Below are 17334 nucleotides of genomic sequence, written 5' to 3'. Positions count from 1 at the left end.
AAAAACAATCCAGACACTTTAGCTAAAAATGATCATTGTTAATGCATAAAGAAAAGGTTAATCCCATTTAAAACAAAAAATACCTCACATCTTTTGGCTTCTCGGTGTTTAGAAATACTGAGTTAATGATGCAACATCTAGCTATCCATCTGTCCATTCATACCTTCTCCCCTTCAACTTACCAGCTAGTCCTCTTTTTAGCTTCCTGCCTCCCAATCCACTGGGTCCTACCCATCTGACATTCCACCCAATGTGTCACCCTTCCCTTTGTCTAGGAGCTGTTGCTCCACCACACACTCACTTGCTGGTCTACTTGACACCCCTCCCATCTGATATCTATGGGGAATACCAGCAGAAAGGTCATCCTTGGCTTAGTGCAAGGGTATAGGAGTTAAGCGTATATCACAGCTTACAAATCTTAGCTAAAATTGGTGGTTTTGATAGAGTTTGTTACAATAGATTTAGTTTGTTGATTAATTATAGAAACACATTTGGAACTAACATTTTGTTATGTTAAAAGAACCCCATGAAAGTGTTCTTCATCATTTAGGGGCCAATCAGAGTCTTTCCTCTGACTTCCACTGACTTTGCAACAAGCCCTCACAAATAACGTTTAATTACTGTTGTGTATAACACATTGTAAGCTGGGAATTGAAATCTGCTTCCATACCTAAATGTGTTTTCCTCCATTGTTTGTTGTAAAGGTCAGATGTGGGATGAGTGCTGGACTTCTGGCACTACTTTTTTGTTTGTTTAAAAAAACAAAAAAACGGAGCCCTGCTGCATTTGTTTTGAGAAAAGAAACATCTAAAGAATTACTTGGATATTTCTAGCAAATATGAACAACAAACACAGATCAAATTTAGTGCATTCTTTCATCAGAAAACAATTCAAATGGCTCAATATATACTGTACATTCAGAATACTAGAATAATTTTTGGTGGTCTTTTGTTGACAAAGAATGAGGCATTAAGAAGAGAGGAGTATAAAGCTGGTGGATTGATAAGGTTACAGCTTGCATTAGAATCAGAATGCCAGATCCAAACACTCCTGAATTTGGGTAGTGTTTATAAATGAACTGGGATCCTGATCCAAATTTTGCAATCAATCTTAATTAAAACCCAGATTAGAATGTCCCTAAACTTTAAGAGGTTTAAAATCTGGATCCAGAATACAATTTGAGCCCACCTCTCCCATCAATATTTAGGCATATTTGTCACAAATCTCTCAGATTAAAAGTATTAGTCATATTTTTACAGCTGTTGAGCAACAAAAATTCCAATTAGAATCATGGCAGCTGTGGTTGCTTGGCACCATTTAAAATCAGGTTATATCACTCTCCCTGACATGCTGATCCTTGTATTGCTTCCCATGCCCATTAATAAAACTAGACCTTTAATTCCTTCTAGTCTTTCCCATGCCCATGAATAAGAGTGGACATAAAACTCCTTTTATTGTTTGCACACCCCTAAATAAGTTTGAGCATTTTACTGGTACTTTCCCAACATTTGGTTAGCAGCAGTAAAGTTTAGCTCATATTATTTTGCTGGTTACATTTTAAGCACAGACTCTCATTTTCTTGACTAAATTTGAAACACACAACTTTTCCCACTATCCTCTAATTCCATTTGCTTCAGCTTTCCATGATTTAAGGGATTTGGGGCTGGCTGCTTAACTCCTGCAGCTGATTTTCATTAAAACTTTGATGAGAAACTTAAGTTGGAAATGCAAACATCTGCAGTTAAACATCCTCCTCATTAATGGACTTTTCTCAGAACATAACCCTGTTACACCAGGAACACACAGCAGCAAAAAATCCAAATTACCCATTATGGTAGTTAACCTAACATAACCCTTGAGGGTCTGAAATGAAACTCATTACAAGATCTGCTTTTTGCACAGTGAGATGCAGCTCCCACTAGTCAAAAAATATAAAGATCTTTGTCAGGTTAAAAACCCTTTTGGTCTGTTTCAAATGGATGCATACCAAAAGCAGGGATCAAACTGTGTTTCCGCCAAAACAGTCCCTAAGTCTTTCCATTCCAATTTTTATTGCTGGGAATGGCACTTTTGATTATGGTTACTTTGAAGCCTACATTTTCAAGTTACTAGTGATTTTTGAGTAGCCTGATAAAGGGGCCTGATTTTCAGAGGGGTCCAGCTATTTTTGGTTATCACTTTATAAAAAAATCAGGCCTCTTTAATTGGGTACCCAAAAATGAAGCATCCAAAATATCATTAGATGCTGCAGTCTGCAGATCAAATTCTAACACATATTCTACTTATTTTTAAAAGATTTTTATTACATGTTGGTAACTAACTACCTCTTCACAGAACTTAATCCTGATTTTTCATCTTGTCTGGGTTGTTGCTAGAATAGAGATGAGTCCACACAATGCCTCCAGACCTGGAGACCCCAAAATCAGTGTGTGAAATTTGAATCTACACCAAGGTCTGACTTTTGCAAAAGGTGTCTGACATTTGTAACTGTCCAAACCATAGCCCCAGTCATTCTGAAACACTCATTTATTCATTTATTGGCTGCTGATTTTGAGGTTTGAGTCCTTGGATCTAAGCAGAACCTTTCCAATAAAATATTTTAATTTTTTTATATTTGGCAAAAATAATTCCTGGCCTAAATCCATTAACTTCAGCATAGTTACACAAAGGATTAATTTAGGTCAGTGCAAACTGCTCTCTCTCCATACATCCTCCCTTTCCTGGATTGGGACACTTTTCCCCTCACCTCATTCATGAGCTAGGGAATCTAAAATTCTTGGAAGGTTTGAATAAGCCACTAAAAGCTCTGATACTTTTTAGCGTGTTTTTCATACCTATCTTCCTAACCTGCCTACGAACAGCAATTTCTAGGCTCAGTCTCAGAAACAGAATCCCAGCAACCCTACTTATACTCATGTTTACTTTCCTAATACAAATTCTCCCTACTGATTTTGCTCCTCTCTCTCACCTGGATGCCTTTTGTTAAATTCTTCCCTAGCCCCAACTTTGGAAGGAAATCTCCCATTCTTAGTGCTCGCAAATCTAGCCCACTTCTCTTATTACTTCCAAAGGACCCACTGATTGGTAGTTCATGACCCAATACTTGTCCAAATCAAACCCTTCCAAGAAGATATTGCATTCTTCAAGAAGACACCCTGGATCCTGTACTATGGAAGGACTAATGGCAGAGCTAGCTGTGCCAGCGGGGAGCAACACTATAGAAGCATCTGAACTACAGAGAAAGAAAGGAAGTAGGAAATGGATGGAAAGCCATGTGTAGGAGGGAAAGACCATTATGGTATGAACAACACTGACCAGCATACTAGACTCCTAGGGTACGGCTACACTACAAATTAAGGTGTGATTGAAGCATGGATAAGCATAACCATACTAACTTTAATGTAGCTAGTGTGGATAACAATAGCAGTGAAGAGGCAACAGCATGAGCTTCAGCATAGACTGGCAACCCAAGTACTTACCCATGCTTCCCATGAAGCTTGTACTTCAAGCTGGTTAGCCCACACTGCAGCTCGCAACACTGTATCTTCACTGCTAGCATTACCCATGCTACCTGGATTAACCGGAGCTCTCTGAATGACCTGAACAAAGTTCTAGTCCTCTTCCGGGGAAGTTGTATGTGTTGCATGGGGCTAGGAAGGGTGCATAATTGGGGAGGATTTTTGTAAAAGGACAGCAGAGTACAAAGATATATGGGTACCAGTCCTCGAGGGTCTGTCCAGTTACTGGGATTCAGTACTCTCACATGACATTCAGGTATTTAATATTCTTGTATCAAACATAAAGACCTTTGGGTTCAAATCAGATACACAGAAAGGCTAAAATTCCAACTGGTTCTGAATTTTTCTAAAGCCAGTTCTTCCATTCACCATTAGTTTTTAGGTTACCAAACCAGGAAAAGGAGAAAAGTAAAAGGCTAAGGAATATTGACCAGTGTGTTCCCTTGTACCTCAGGCTTTCTTCTGCTTCCCTTCAATTATTCAATAGGTTCATAGTATCACAGTCTCAGCAGAATTTAAGAACAACACAGCAATGTAAACCCAGCCAAAAAAGTATGTATTTTTAGATGTTCCCACCCACTGTATTTCTAATCCTTCATATTTGCCAGTGCATTATCTAAATAAGAATGCTTTGCAGGGCAAACTCTGCATAGTATTAACACCACATGATGAAATGTCATGCATTCATTGTGGTTTAGACCTATATTCTGGCTATATTGTGGTTTGTTTGCTTTGCGGTTAAGTACAGACCTTCACTGGCACCATAGTCTACCAGGATGCATTACGTACAATGATTCTGTGGTTCTTTAACTCTACCTCACAAACCCACTCGCTATATAATTCAGCACTGTTCAGCATGACTAACAGCCTCTGTCTGCTTGGGGGAGTTATAGGCCTGAGCCAATGTTTAGACTAAGGAGTAGACTCAAGCAGGGCTGTGTAAAAGAGTCTCTACTGCGGTTCACACCGATCTGTGGATAAAGAACTCAAGCTCACAAAACGGCTAGTTTTAAAATGCACACTTAGGGAGAAATCCTGTTCCCAAGGCCCAACCTGAATGGTTGGGCTAGTGCTGGGGAAATCTCTGAGGGCTTGAGGGAGGAGTCTTCCCCAATCAGGCTACAGAGAGAAAGAGAGCTGCTCTATGACCTCTACTCCATTCTCAGGACTGGAGTAGTCTTCCCAGCCCTAGCAACCAAATCTAACATGGGGTCACTGGGCAGTGGATCCATGCAGCAGCAGATCTACCTGCCCTGCCCCTAAAGAATGTCTGTACATGGCCACTCAGGGAGTTGCCATGCAGCTGGGCTCTGAAGCACACAGGGCATGTACCTCCATAACGTAGGGGCTGAAACCCAGCTGCCATTCCTCACGATGGAGCCTCAGTGGTTCTGCAAGTAGGGCCCTCTGCACCATTGGACACTAGATCTAGTGTCCACAGAAGTGAGTGGAAAGACTCCCATTGGCTTCAATGAATCAGGCCCTTAGTGCAAATATTAACTATTTAAAAGATAAAATAAAATAGAACAAATGACACCTTTCCAATATCTTCATCCATGAATGGGGGTGGGGGAGAATGTCTTTCCTAAGCCATGTGCAAACTATCATTCAGCACTTTCCTGGTGTAAAGTCCAATAGGTTAAACGAAGCACACGCAGTCTGGCTTTGTGGAGTCATTCAGTGTGATTATCTGTTAAAAGCTTATGCCCGTTATCCTGTGAAACTCAGTTACAAAACCCATTTGTCTCTTAAATCAAGCATTCATTCAGGGACTTTCCATTTTGTAAGCAACAGGTGGAGATACTGTTTCTCAGTGGCTAATTCCAAGCCTGTGGAGAAGAGATGTACTTCCCACATTATGGAATGTATCCAAGCCCAGGCGAGCTCCCCACTGCCTACATATTAAGCTGGGCGAACTTTAGGTTCAAAACTTTCTCACATAGGTCACGTTTCGCCCCAGAGAAGTAGTGGAGTGGGCAGGCCTTTCCTGAGATTCCTCAGCTGTTTGGAAGCACAATAATGTGGGTGAGGTTTGCGTAATCAAATTTGGCCTTATACTGAAGCCCTATTGTCCCAGAAGATTTTTTTCCAGGTTACTGTACATTTACTTTCATGGTTATTATCATTAGTAATCAAAGCATACTAAAAACATTTAGTTTCATGACATAAGATATCAGTGTCATAACTGTGATATCAACACAGCTGTGCTTATCTCTCCTTTTTCATTTTCTCTCTCATTTTCTGATGTTATGCTAGAGCAATTACTCTTTCCCTTCCCATGACCTTAGGTGACTTAATTTGCCTCCTACTTTGTATCTCCCACACACGAGACATTGATCTGTCTCTAGTGTGCCTTGAAGTCATTTATTTTCTTCTTAGTTTTTTTTAAATAGTTCAGTTCGGATGCAGCCTTACTGAAATCAGAAGTCTAAAGTAGCTTCAAGAAGCAAAGATTGCAAGAAAATTTACCACAACAAAGTAACTTTAGGATCGTCCTGATTTCTTCTGTCATTAGTCCTACTATCAAACTTTCTGTAATGTTTGAAATCTATGCAGGTGTTTTCTCTGCAGGCAGTTTCCTAAATACCCTTTGATTTATTAACCTTACTCTAACCATAAAAGGAACCTCCATTTCCAGAGCTGGATTTCATGTAAGAGACAAAAGCAAAACTTCTGTAATATGGTAGATTTTTTTTTGGCAAACACTTTCTGGAAATCCAAGTGAATTTAAAGATCCGGTGACTATTGTTGTGACAATTAACCCTTGTAAAATAACTCTGTTTGGACAGGCCTATTTAGTTATGCTGGCAGGAAAGTCAGAGACGTGCTAAGCTAGTACCACTTTATAGTACAGCTGTTTATTCAAAGCAGGCAGGGCATGTGTCTATTTTGAAGTCTGAAATGTCTCTTTTAGCCTGAAATGCAATGTCCAAAATCCCCCCACAAAACTCTACAGTATCACTCGACGGTTCAAATGATTAAACTAACTTTATCCAGATGGGAATTTCACCACAAGCACATGAAAGGAGAAAGCTCAGACTCTAGAGATAGAATGGAGTTACTGTACCTCAGCAAAAGGCACCCAACTTCCAGTAGCAACTGGCTGCTGCTGCCCTCTGATAACAGCGGATTCTTGATTGCTGACCGCTGAGCTACCTTCAATGTCAAAATGAAAAACGCTGCCCTTGCTTGAGGCAGCGCTGGAGAAGAAACATCCCAAGAAGAATAATATAGGAAAAACAAGGGGCCAGGCTGAGATCAAAGCCATTTCCTCCCCTTACATCCAGTAGTGGTCTTCTAGCTTCTTAGTAATTGTTTACCCACTTCTGCAATCAGCCCCCACCCCCCTTCGTGTAGTAGTGCCTCAGATATTTTAACTTTCTCTCAGCTTTCAGTTTCCAGATGTGGCACTTCAAGGCAGTCTAACCAGATCCTTATTTAAAAAAGAAAAGCTCTTTTGCTTCCTCCCTCGCTCGCAGTCTGTGCCTGTGGCTCCTCTTTTTCCCTAGAGGCTTCAGCTGAATAACATGCAGATGGGCAGTGCTTAAACAGAGAGTGTCAAACACAGATTGTATTCCAGGAAAGCACCACTAGCTCCCCAGCCACCTTATCTCCACTCTGTCAGGATACAGACTGAGTCTGTATTCAGGGCTCTGGCTTCCTTCATATGTTCACATCATTCCTTTTTACCTTTAGATTTGGGATCCTCCCACTCAAACTTTGCCATTCAGAAACTGAGGTCGGACCTTTACTCTCCCTCCCCACCTCCCAGTCTGGACATAATCTGGCTGCTCCAGAATAAGAAATCAACTCTCATGATTATTTTTTTTAGCACCTCTAGTTTATTCAGCCAAAGACAGAAAGGTGCCAGATTTATTAAAAACTTTAGAGGCCCCTATTTAGGAGGGGGAGCATGGGCAGGGGGATCAAGATTCAGAATGTCCCAAGTGTTAATACGGGCTAGGTGGCTTTTCTATTGATCAAGATTTCATGTTTGTGTGAGCGAATGGAAGATATAGATCTTATTGAAACAGTACAGTCTAATATGCTTAATTGAAAACCCCCCTTTTTCATGAGCCTCACCTCCCATTTTCATGTCTGCTTGTGCAAAAGAATATCATTCACTGCAGTTTTGGAAAACGACTTCATTACTCAAATGCATGAACTTTTATTTACAAAGAGCATCTTGTTTTCCTTTTCAAGAGATGCTTTGTGAGGCCCCAGAAACAAGGCTTTCAGTGTATGAAAGCACATCCACAGCTGACCTCTTGTTTTCTGACTATACTCTCATGAGGACTATGTCAGACTTAGTAACCTTTCCAAGATTTTTGGACAAAGTCCAGATATAATTATATCACTGTGCACCCCCTCACTTAAGGGTCAGTGCTGAATCCATTTGTGACATACTGGGTTCCATAAAGGAATATTGGACTTAATATATTTGTATTGTTCAGGAGAGGGCTGGGCAGTACAGGATATACATTGCTGGGGGAAGATCCAGAACTGCGGGTATGTTGGGGTCACTCTGCAGTATAACCAAGGCTGGTGAAAGCCAGGGTGTAGCTGGCAGGCCGCAGTTACACACAGACACTCAGGGTACGGCTTGCATTCTGGAAGACTGTTTGTGAGAGGCCCAGGTGGGAGCTACTTCAGCAAGGCATTGTAAGGCACCCAAGGTTGCAGAGCAGGGGTGCCACAGTCCCCCATTGGTCTGAACTGTACCCCAGTATGTCACACCATTATACACCCTGTTCTTCAATGGTTTATAACACAGCTGTCCTAATCACCTCAGACTGAAATTGACTTATCAGGCTTCAACCTGAAAGCAGATTCTTGCCTCCCCTTGTAAATTACTTTAAATATGATCAACTAAGGGCGCTTTCAATAAAGATGTGGGTGATTTCAAATGCTTTTGGGATTTGGGGACTTTTGCAGGCACATTGGAAGTGAGAGTGGTTGCAGCACAAAGCACTACAGCTGTTCTCAGCTGTGCAGCAGCCATGGGGGAAGATAGCTCTCCTCCCCTCCCCCGCCCAAGAGCAGGCAGAATCCAGGCAGCACAAAGGTGGCTTTAAGCTACCTTTCATAGACTCATCAATTATGATGATAACACAGTCCATAGAACTTCCTTGAATAAATTCCTATTTGAACTTGTAGGAAATCATGCAATCTTGATTTAAAAGTTGTCAGATATGGCGAATCCACCTCCGTCGTAAATTGTTCCAATGGTTAATTACCCTGACTGTTACAAATTTGTGCCTTATTTCTAATCTGAATGTGTCTAGCTTCAGCTTCCAGCCATTGGATTGCTATAATCTTGTCTGCTAGATTGCAAAGCCCTCGATAACATTTCTCTTTCTCATGTAGGTACTTATAAACTGACCAAGTCATCCCTTAACCTTCTCTTTGATAAGCTAAAGAGATTATGCTACTTGAGTCTATCGATATAAGGTATGTTTTCTAAGCCTTTAATTGTTCTTGTGGCTTTCTCTGAACTCTTTCCAATTTATCACCCTCCTTCTTGAATTGTGGGCACTGGAACTGGACACAACATTCCAGTGGTGTTCATACCAGTGCCAAATACAGAGGTAAAATCCTTATCCACACTCAAAATTCCCCTCTTTATACATCCAAGGTTCGCATTAGCCCTTTTGGCCACAGTGTCACACTGGGAGCTTATGTTCAGTTGACTATCCACCACCCCATCCCCAAATCTTTTTCAGAGTCACTGCTTCTCAGGATACAGTCCCACCATGTTTAAGTTTAGCTTACGTTCTCTCTTCCTGAACATACAGATTTGCATCTGGCTGTATTGAAACACACATTGTTTGCTTGGGTCCAGCTTAGCAGCTTTGTCTTCCTCCCACCTGAATAGTATCTTCTGTGCTGTGTCTCCTGAAAGGTGCAGCACACAGTTTTTAGTCCCTTGTATTTTGCTTGTGAGACAGGATGGCTAACAGCCCTTAATTTTCCTGGGAAGTGCTTAGATACTATGGTGATGGGCATTGTAGAAAAGAGAGCGAGAGAGGAGTGTGATGGTATGTTGTGTTGTACTTGCATGCCTGACTAATTTGGGCCTTGATCCTGCAAACATCTATGTGAGTAACTTTCAGCACATGAGTGGTCCTATAGAGTTAAATGCTTAAGTGTTTGCAGGATTGTAGTCTTAATTACATAGAGAATGTGATGGTCTTGGCATAGGTACACTGAATGAAGAATAGCTCCAGCAGAGCCCCAATTAGCATGCTTAGTGCTGCTCCGTCCTTTTATTTAAATAGCCTAGCCAGCTCATTTATTGACAATTAAACCCCCCTGTCTTCATTTACCTACACTAGAGAAAACATGGAAGCTGCTTATATTATAAGTCCTTTGTCAGGGACTATTATTTATTATATGCATGCATAATGCCTAGCAAAGTGGGACCTTGGCAACTACTGCAATATAATAATGTTAAACATCTGGGACATTTCCAAAAAATCAGAAAACTCCATTTCCAAAACTAGTAAAGGCTGCTAAGTGAAAGCAATGTAGTTACTTATCACATCATTTTGTCATTTGTAAAATGGAAATAAGGACACTCACTTCCTTCTAAAATGCTTTGAGATCTACTGAGGAAAAATGCTATATAAGAGCGAGGTATCCATCACCAAATCAAAATCCTGTAAGGAAAAAGATGGGTGCTCAGGACTTTCTGAAAACAGGGACTCCTTTAGTGTCTTAAGCTGGCTACCCAAAAACTGAGGCCATACTAATCACTTTTGAAAATCTTGGCCCCTGAATCTAGAAAGGCCAGGAATCAAATAAAGATATCATCACTCTTAGAACTACTCCTCCAATAAACAAATTATTCTTATGAAGCATAAAGAAATATATTTCACCACAATACAACAGCTTTAACTCTGACCTAAAATAAATAAATCTCAAAGTATTGAACACTAAGCCAGCCCTTTTGGAAAAGGAATATGACATTTACATATGTTCACATTAATGACACAAATTGATGAGCCTCAAAAGCAAGTCTATCTACATATATAATTTTACTATAAGTTAACCATGTTGTATACTTTCTCTATTGAATTAACTGCACATACACCATTAAAGAAATTGCAATTAGAAGTACTTTACTAAAAAAATTCTGTTAAGTGTATTGACTGGCAATATTTCCCATTTAACAGTATCCCTGCCAAAAAAAAAAATGTAGATGCTGAAATCGAAGTAACAGAAATTATACATAAAACCCTGACGTCAATCCATGGTTTTGAATTAAAGCTGTGTTGTGATGAAATAAGATTTTTTTAAAAAATGCCGTGTGTTTTATGGGGGCAGTACAAGACTTATGATCTCCTCAGCTAAACTTAAGATGGGCTATAGAATAGACCCCAAGATGCAATTAGGAAATAATGTCATTTCTTCTCATTTTTCTCCATTATCATCTCTCTCCTTTTCACCCATTTGCATTCTCCTCCTTACCATTGGATTTGGGTTCAGTGAGGCAGATCCTGGGATTAGTGACTTAGAACAATCCAGTTGGGTGCTGTAAAGAGCACGCTCCCCCCTGAAGGGGAGAGCAATAGTTGGGGTATTTGTGCTCATAAAGCAGTGAGGAACCAAGCAAGCACGTGTACATGCATTTCCCACATCCCCGTGCTTCAGCCTTGACATCTCTCATCCTTTGTATTGTTAATTACCGGCATCAGACCCATCTGGCTTATCCTGGACTGCCTTCAACTAATCTTGCAATGGCTTTTTTCTTTCTTGTTATATTGTGTTGCTCTAATTTATTCCCTCTGTAAAACTCTTTGAGTTCAATTAAACATACCCTGGCCTCATGAGCCTGGTGAACATGTCATGCTTTTTTATTACTGAAAATAAAAAGAGAAAGTTGCTTATTGGGTGAGATTTTTCAAGGTCTCTGCTTCAAGTGTGTAATGGGGTAGGAAATAGCAAGAATAATGTGGTTGATGGTGTCTTTTGTGTTAAAAGCATTGTTCTGGGGGAATTGGAAATGAGATACAGAATCATTTACTACTGGGTCATTCATTTGAAACACCTGATCCATGTCAGTAGTGATTGAAAGTCACTAGGTTTGAAAGGCTGTTCAGTAGTAACATAGGAATTGCCATAGTGCATCAGACCATCAGTAGAATAGCCTATGTCATGCCACCTGCCCATGGCATCCAAGGACATTTTGGAAGTCAGGGATTGCTTGATGCAAGGATGCGCTGACTATGTCCCATTTGTCCCAATGTCTCTTTATGAATCATGGCTGGGAGAGGTGGCAGTGTAGGACAGGCTACTGTAGAACTCCCTTAGTTAGGAGGAATCATCAGCTGAAGGAGGTTTAAGGCTGCTTTTTGACAGCAGTGATTAAAGCAGCATTTAGAAGTATGCAAGAGCTGGCCTAAAGTGCATTAGCTGCTATGCTGCAGTAGAAAACAGAAATGTTCGTCTGAAGTGCCTTTGGACCATAAGCCTTTCAGTATGGAATACCAGGGACATGGGGCAGCATATTTGTCTCATACATTTCTATCCATCTAGATTCTTATGTCCATCACCATGGAATCTGAACTGAATTTTCTTGTCCTGTGGGGTTGTTGAACCCTTGATATTCTTTTTAGTATTGTTTTGTATTTGCATATGTGGAGAGGACTGTGAACTCATTCTGTCTTAGCTTATTGGTCTTGAAAACTCAGACTGCTTCCCCTGAAAGGCCCAGTAAGCAAAGCAAAGGAGTATATTTGGACTATGCTATGACATTTCTATCTCTGACAGCTTAATTTGTTAATGTCAAGTAAGTAGGCACCAAATGAATGCTCATACAGTTTTGTTTACCTGATGAAGGTCACAGGCTAGTATGATGAAATTAGTTGAGCTCATAGATTATGATAGACAGCTGGAGTTTTCCGGGCCTTTTCTAAAGGGCTTAATCAAAGCCATCAGAATAATGGAAGCTTTCTAAGCAAAAAAGGCAGTGAACTAAGCGAGTTAATTAGTTTTTTAAATCATGTTTATTATTATTTTCCTTTTATTGTTGATATTTAATGTCAACTACAAATGAATGTAACAGTACCTTAGTTTGCACCTTAATTAAATGCTTTTCATTTTTCATAATGAGCTGAAAATAATTGTCTGAAACTAAGACCATTAATCCCATAAAACAGTCTCAGTCTCACACTGATCTGTAGAATTTTTACAGCCTGTCTTAACAGCAGAGGTGATTGAAAGTCACTTTTGCAGGTGTAGATACAATTTTTTTACTTTGCATGTTTGTAAACATTAAAAATCAATATAAAATTACAGCACCTGCATTTGACAGAAGGCACCGTACTGATGGGGGCTGATTTTGCTTGTCTGGTGGCAGCAGGGCTGGCTGAGCAGCTGGCCCACATCTTGCTGACAGGAAATGCTGACAACAACAGCTACAAAATTCATCTGTTAGGCTGCTCCACAGTACATCTTGCTGTCTAACGAACTGCATAAGTGTTACCCGGGTTTGCTTGGAATTGAAGAAAAAGAATAATGCCCTTGGGATTCCAGCTACTGAGAGACCTTGCACCAGGGGAAGTTTTATTACAAAGGCATCCATAGTACATCAGCAGTTCATTTTTACTCTAATGGAGTAACACATGCATACATTACACTGAGTGGGTAATTGTGTCTTTAGTTAAAATAGAGTGATCAGAGACGAGGAGGCATCAGCAGCAGCACCAGGGAGCAGGCACTAAACTACACACCAGCAGATAGCTATAGCAAGGTGAATGGACAGAAATAGAAGAGCCATCTAAGTGTGTATATATGCTGAACATTGGCTGATTTAGAGCCTGAACTGCATGAACAGACATGCCGCTGTAACCCTCTCCTTAGCAAGCTGTTAGCAATGCAGTTAGATAGTTCCAGATTAAGCCAGTCTTCAACTGTTAGATGTTCACTTTCACAGCTGTGCTAGAATCTGTGCTGCTCTGTCCATCTTCTTTACTAACATGTTAGGTATCTGAATGCCCTCAATACCATGTGGATGGGCACAGTATAATATCCTGAATAGAATAGACTATCCCTGCTAGGCACCTGCAATAAGTATACAAGCCATGTATACAACTGCAGGTAGCCATTTTTGACACAATTACCTTCTCTCACATCTTAGGCAAATACACTTCTACCCCTATATAACGCGACCCGATATAACGCTAATTCGGATATAATGCGGTAAAGCAGTGCTCCAGAGGGGCAGGGTTGCGCACTCCAGCGGATCAAAGCAAGTTCGATATAACGCGGTTAGATTTTTTGGCTCCCGAGGACAGCATTATATCGAGGTAGAGGTGTATTATCTGAAGTTGAAAAACTATTTCACTTTTAATGAGATACCTAAACTTAACTAGGTAGCCCGGGGAGCTAATTTCCTAAGCAATAGTAAAGTGTAGGGCTCAAATGGAATGATTTGATGATAAATAGCAAACATAATGAAATCTCTGTAAGAATCTCTTGACTAAGACAACTACCCTCCTTAGATGCCAATTCATGGTTTACTGGTGCTAAAAATTACAAGCTGTTGCTCTGAGGCCAGATTGTGCCTCTTTCCTGCCCCCCTATATTCTGACTTTCAGATTCAGTCTCCTTTGGAAAATCTGACTCTTAGATACCTGACATTTAGAGATTTTGAAGGTTGTTTTAGATATCCAAGGGGATTTTTCTATTGACTTCAGTCGACTTTGGATCAAACCCTAAATGCTGGTTTGACTAACCTAAGCATATATCTTCGAGAATTTGTGGGGAGGAGAAAATTGGTAGTCACGTCAAAGTGAGTCTTGACATGTTAAGTTTAAAGGATGGATTTTGCATCCAGCCTTTATTGGACCACGTGGGGTGCATATGCGGTGGGTACATTCAACAAGGTGTGATTGTATCATGGGTAGCCAGACCCATGCTAGCTTTACTCTAGCTAGCGTGGGTAAGGAGCAGTGAAGACACGGTGGCAGTACAAGCCTCTCAAGAATGCAAAAGCCCATGCCTCCATGACTTGTCTATTACTGTTACCCACACTAGCTAGAATCAGGGGTTCTCAAACTTCATCGCATCATGACCCCCTTCTGAGAACAAAAATTACTACATGACCTCGGCGGCCCTGAAACCTGAGCCCACGTGAGCTCAGGTGGGGTCAGGCAAAGCCCAAGTCCCATTGCCACTTTGGGGTCCTGACCCACAGTTTGAAAACTGCTGAGCTGCATTAAAGTAGTGTGGATATGCTAGCCTTAATTTGTAATGTAGACATACCCTACATTGGGAAGATGAATGGGGCGTATTGCCTAATCTTTCTGAAGAGAATCTCTGAAATGGCTTGTAGGACTTACTTAATGTAAAAAACAAAACAAAGCAAAACAAAACATCCCCTCTGACCTAGGACTAAGCATAGGAAATTTCAACAGAGCTTTTGAGGGAAATGTTAAGGTGGGGGGGATCTATCAAAAACTGAGCTTTGAACAGAAAGTGTTTTCTCACCTTAATTATTGAGTCACTCTTCCAGCTCCATAATAGAGTTAAGCTCAGTGGCTGGAATAGCAGCCCCATTGTTTGCTCATAGGTTGAGTGGTGGATTCCATCCCCAGCTCCCCCATTCAGTCTCCACACAAAGCTCATTTTCCTCAGACTCTGTGGAGTGAGGCACAAATTTCAATCTAAAGCTTGGGAGGAAAAAGATGCTGCAAGGACCAATAGCCTGACAGAAAATTCTTTACTGAAAAAATCAGTTCACCAGTTAAGATGAGTGGCTTAACTGCATGCATATTAAAGCTTTTAAAACTGTATACTGTTTTGAAGTATATTGTCAGAAATTCATCTAATGTTGTAAGCCTTGGTAAATGGATGCATGCTGTAGCTATAATATATCCTGGGGGTTTATAGCATTGCCTTGTGTTCTGGGGCAAATGGGGGATCCAAATGAAGCGTTCACCAGCTAGTCTCACTTTATTAACTCCAGCACATGCTGCATGAACCAGAGCAGTTAATACATTCTTGCTTGCCACCAATTTAATGGTTGAAAATAGTGTCATGTCAAAACTCACAGTGCTGTGACAACAATAAACCCTCTTAAAATCTTGACTCAAATCCCACTGTGGTTTCTAAGACAATCAACTCCTTTTTTTTTAGTGGTTACCACTAGTTTCCAAATTCAGTAAATCACTGTTAGCTATAGAAAGTTTCTCACACCTCATCATTAAGGATTATTCTTAGCTAGAGCTGCAAAAGTTTTCTTTCTAGTCCTATATTCTACATTCGTTGTTACCTAGTTGATAAGCACAAAATGACCGGGGATGGATTTATATCCTTTCCTGCTGTGACAGTCTTTCACTGTGGAGTTTCTACACTCCAGAGCTTGTTAGGGTAAGTGGAATGCTTGATTTCGATCACACTGTGGACTTTTACAATTTTTTCTGTGTAATAGCTGAGTGTTCACAGCAGATTCTGTGGTGGCACATTTGCAGTATCCATAGCAGCCATCACACTAGATTGCATTGGAAAGACTCTCTTATTAGCATTGGAGTTGCATGAAAGGATTAGTTGTTCTGTAAATCCCATGAAGTTAAATGAGAGAAATTTGCCCTTTTTGCTGGTTTTGCAGAAAGACTTTTTAAAAAAAGTACTATGGGCCCGATGTTGCATATTCTCAATTTGGGAACTCCTCCTGATATTGGTAAGTAGTTACTCCTACTTGTGGTTGTCATCAAGGTCTCTAATCTCTTTCTGGCCAAATTTCAGGGCTGATACTCCAGCCTCACCCTTCTTGACTTGTCAGTTATCTTTAACAGTGTTGACCATACTACTCCACTTCTTGAAATCCTGTAATCTCTGGGCTTTTGAGACTCCACCCTCTTACCTCTCAGATCACTGCTTCATTGTCTCATTCCATGGATTTTCCTCTTTTTCCTCCTTCTCTCTTTCTCTTTTGGTGAGGGTCCTCAGGACTCTGTCCTCAGCGCCCTCCTCTTTTCCCTTTACACTCCATCTCTGGGTGATTATACTGCAAACACGTCTTTGACTACCATCTATGCTGATTCATCTCCTTTCATCCAAACTAAAATCTTGGCCTGTCTTTCTGACATCTTCTTGTGGATGTCAGGCCATCAACTGAAACTTAAAATAGTCAAAACCAATCTTGGGATCCTTTCCCTAAACCCTTCCCTTCTCACTCCCCTTCCCCTCCTTCTCTACCATGCTGGACAACACAAGCATCCTCCTGTCACTTACACCTGTAATCTTGGCTGTATCTGTCACTTGGCTCTCTCCTTAGACCTGTACATCCAAGAAGCATCTACATTTTGCTGCTTCCTCCTGCACAACATCTCCAAGATCTGACCTTTCTTCTCTGCCCACACTCCCAAAAATTTTGTCTAAGCCCTGATCATCTCACAGCTTGATTGCAGTGGCCTCCTCCCCGCTGGACTTGATACCTGCCATCTTGCCTCCCTCAAATATATTCAAAACATGGCTGATAAGATCACCCACTTGGCTCATTGAGCTGATTATGTCACCCCTGTCTTTTATTCCTGGGGGAATGCTGTGCCGCATTGCATGCGCAGAATTCAACTTCTGTGAAGAATTTTTTTCCTTCACAGAAAATACATTCTGCCATGGAGGTGCTGCAGTTTCACCTTTCACCCATCAGAGGCTGCTGTGGTGCCAGAATAGAGAGCAGCCTCTTCCAGGTGGGAGCAGCCCCAGTTGTGGATAGGGAAGAGAAAAGGTTGCCTTCCTCATAGCACCCTGCCTGTGAGGCATGGGATGGGGGGGGGGCAGCGTGGGACAGATGGAGCTGATGGGGGTC

General features: G+C 41.0%; 1 protein-coding gene across 1 annotated transcript in view; it reads right to left on the bottom strand.

Annotated features, from left to right (window-relative positions):
* LAMA4 (laminin subunit alpha 4) overlaps positions 1 to 7146 on the bottom strand; it is a 134629-nt gene extending 127483 nt beyond the window's left edge. The window contains exon 1 of the mRNA XM_034765838.1: positions 6586 to 7146. Within this exon, the coding sequence (XP_034621729.1) occupies positions 6586 to 6786 (201 nt within the window). The 5' untranslated portion in view covers positions 6787 to 7146. The remainder of the gene's footprint in view (positions 1 to 6585) is intronic.
* Positions 7147 to 17334: the final 10188 nt, after the last annotated feature.

Source organism: Trachemys scripta, chromosome 3, assembly GCF_013100865.1.
Source record: "Trachemys scripta elegans isolate TJP31775 chromosome 3, CAS_Tse_1.0, whole genome shotgun sequence".
In the NCBI taxonomy this organism is placed as follows: Eukaryota; Metazoa; Chordata; order Testudines; family Emydidae; genus Trachemys; species Trachemys scripta.
The sequence above is the reverse complement of the archived record's forward strand: the minus strand, read 5'-3'. Positions and strand labels throughout refer to the sequence as shown.